This window comes from Crassostrea angulata, chromosome 7 (genome assembly GCF_025612915.1).
Source record: "Crassostrea angulata isolate pt1a10 chromosome 7, ASM2561291v2, whole genome shotgun sequence".
NCBI lineage: Eukaryota > Metazoa > Mollusca > Bivalvia > Ostreida > Ostreidae > Magallana > Magallana angulata.
In genome coordinates this window covers 30,713,301-30,716,416 of record NC_069117.1, presented here as the reverse complement: position 1 = coordinate 30,716,416, position 3,116 = coordinate 30,713,301, and the positions used below count along the sequence as shown (strand labels likewise).

Genomic DNA, 3,116 nt, shown 5'->3' with positions numbered 1-3,116 from the left:
ACTGTATGATTAGGACTATATATTCAGACGTATTAATGCTCAAGTTTTCGAATCAGCAATCAACTACATGTTACGTGTTTTTAAAAAAAACAACAACACTACGAAGTTAAGTATTGTCCGATTCAAACAAAACATCACTAGTGAAAGTAGCAGAGTATCACGGCTAAATGCATGTAGGCTATATAATAATGTAATAATGTAATTTGATACAAAATTTAAGAATGCCCGATATTTGACCGATGTCGATTTTTCAATTACTATATGGAAATGGAACATTACAGGCTGTGAACATATTTACCTAAACATTCAGTAAAGTTCATTAATTATGTCAATCAAAAATGACATTTTGAAAATATTATAATTCATGTTATTGCCCTGATAAGTTGATAGCAGTTGTAATGTAATTTGTCCTTAAGTTTAAAAGTAACAATGCTCATTTTGTTTATTTTACAACATTTAATGAACATAATTTAATTAAATGGAGGTACATATTTCGGAGCATATCTACTGGAGCTCAGTTTGCTTTTCTCGTCCTCTTTTAGATGATTCATCATGAAGTTCCTCTTCGTATATCAATTTGTTCTTTTGCTGTGCGCCACAAAGAGCGAAAGCGTAAGTCTTTTACTTCCAGCTAAATGTAAGGTTAATACCAATTTAAGAGTTTAGTTGCAAAAGAAAAATCTGAAAATTCTAAGAGACATAATTGTTTAACACAATTCAGATTAAAAAATAGATTGGCTGAATGTTTAATCTTTTGAGATAACATGTTCTTAAATCTTTAATGAAAACGCACTCCAAATGACAAAAATTAAACTAGTACAAACACTTGATTTCCAATCAGACTTGGGTGGATTTGCCAATACTACACCCCCTTATACAACCGATTTGGGTCAATAAAACCTGGGACGAGGACACAAACGTTTCAAACTACAACATGCGTTTCCGTGGTCCTTCTGATACAAAGGAGGAATTAGATGTTATTTCACTTGTTGAAGGCAAGTTTGTCTATTTTTTTTATCTTTTTAAACAAATAAATCTCTGAAAGAGTCAACAACAGTTTTAAAATCAAAATATAGAAAGCATTGACGGGAGTTGATTTTATTCAGAATTGAAAAAAAAACCATAAAAAATATGACTTGGCGAGATATGGAATCTGTGTTTCATTTTGTTTAAGAATCTGTGTTTGCAAACATCAAATAATAAAAGCAGGATAACAATCAGAGGATTAAGACTTCAAAGAGAAGTTTTAACTGCACACATGAAACTCCCTCTTAGGGTCATTTACGGACAATATTACTCAGGTGACCGGCAAGGCCTGTTGGCCTCTCGTTAATGTGAACTTAAAGAAACTGTTATTAAGTGCCTGACAAGGGTAGAAAATCAAAAGTAAAGTGGTAAAGTAATATTGCATTTGATTTGATTGAAAGATATGAAAGAACGATGTAAAACCTTTTGAAATTCTATTTTCTAGATAACATTAGTAAATTATGATTTATACACAAACAATCATGTACTTAAATACTGGAAAAAAAACCTAGTACTTGAAATCTTTAATTTTATGTTTATAATGTTCTAATATAACATTAAAATGTTAAGAGACCTATGCTAACATCAACCCTAAGGAGATATATGATAGGGCTGTTTTAAATTATTTTTTACATGTTTTGCAGTGGAGAGGGGAGATCGAATGTCCATATTCGAATCACACGTACAAGTTCCTTTAGGCGATTATATGTTCATCTCTCTTAAATCTGCTTCGACCTCCGATACTTTCAAAATGAGCATTGTAGGCGATGCTAAGAGTGGGAGTCAGGACCAATTTCCTGGACGACTTTGTGAATTTGAGATAACAAGAGAAACAATTGAACAAACAACATGGTATTTAGCCTTGCCATATGGACCCTGTTATTCTGATCCAAAAGAAAATCTCGATATTTTTGTGTACTTTGAAGTTAATCTTCGAAAAGGTAACCAAAGTTATCTGTATAAGGGAATGGAAGAGAATAATTCTGACCTTAAGAAGTATGTAGAATATGTTGATGAAATAGATGTACATTCGCTATTTATATATAACAAAAACATGCAAGCAGACGGATATCAATCGGACACTCCATTTATTTGCATTCTTGTGATGAAGTATATGCCTTCTCAACAGGACATTATTACTGTGTATGGCTGGACGATGCAGATTGAAAATAAAACAAATGTACATTAATGCCATTCTTTACATTTTGTATGATTGCTACTGTGGAATCATTAAATTTCGTGGTGGAACAATTTTCGTGGAATTCGTGGGTACCTCTCATCCACGAATTTACATCCTCCACGAATTCATAAATTAGTGATTTAATATCATATGTCCTTATGTTGGTATAAAAAAAAATACACGAAATTACGTCCCTATGAACCTGTAAAAGTTAACCAATCCACGAAAATTAGCCCCCACGAATTATAATGATTCCACAGTATATGAATTGAAAACCATTGTGAGATGAACTATGTAAGAAATTAAATATGTGATTTGTTAACACATTTAGAATGGAATAGAACTTCTTTTATAAAGAAATAAAAAATAAAATGAAGTATAGATACGTTGTTGTTTTTTCTTGCACGTTATAACATATATCCCTTAAAATATAGGTAGTATTTGGGCATCATTTTACCTCGACTCCGATAGGGGCAAGATCTCTGTGTTCATGTCTGCCATGCAGTCACCATGCAGTAATCCGCAGATACTAGTAATTGATAACTTTAAACAAACAGTCAAAAGTTTAATTTCCTGATGGTAATGATAGTATAGATAAATTGATGACAATCCAAAACCGTTAAATAATTATGTATAAAATATCCTAATAATGCATGGATCTTTATTTGTTTATATATAGCATAGCTAAAGTGTGAATATCTTGCAATGAGGTGATTCCAACCGTACAAAATTAATGTTCTTTATCACACACAACTGGAATATAGTATAATTAAACTTAAACGATATTAATTGATAATAACGTGATCATCACAAAAAGAACATGTAAATGAGATCTCTTTCGTCTATTCTTTATAAAATACCACTTTTTTTTTAAAATGCCAAATGTAACTGAATTGACAAATTTTTAAAA

At 31.3% G+C, this 3,116-nt stretch overlaps 1 protein-coding gene across 1 annotated transcript; it reads left to right on the top strand.

Moving 5' to 3' along the window:
- Nucleotides 1-459: 459 nt before the first annotated feature.
- On the top strand, nt 460-2,585 carry LOC128156463 (uncharacterized). The gene is made up of 3 exons (XM_052818627.1): nt 460-612; nt 842-995; nt 1,671-2,585. The coding sequence occupies exons 1-3, from the start codon at nt 553-555 to the stop codon at nt 2,213-2,215; spliced, it is 759 nt and encodes a 252-aa protein (XP_052674587.1). The 5' UTR covers nt 460-552; the 3' UTR covers nt 2,216-2,585.
- The last annotated feature ends 531 nt before the right edge of the window (nt 2,586-3,116 follow it).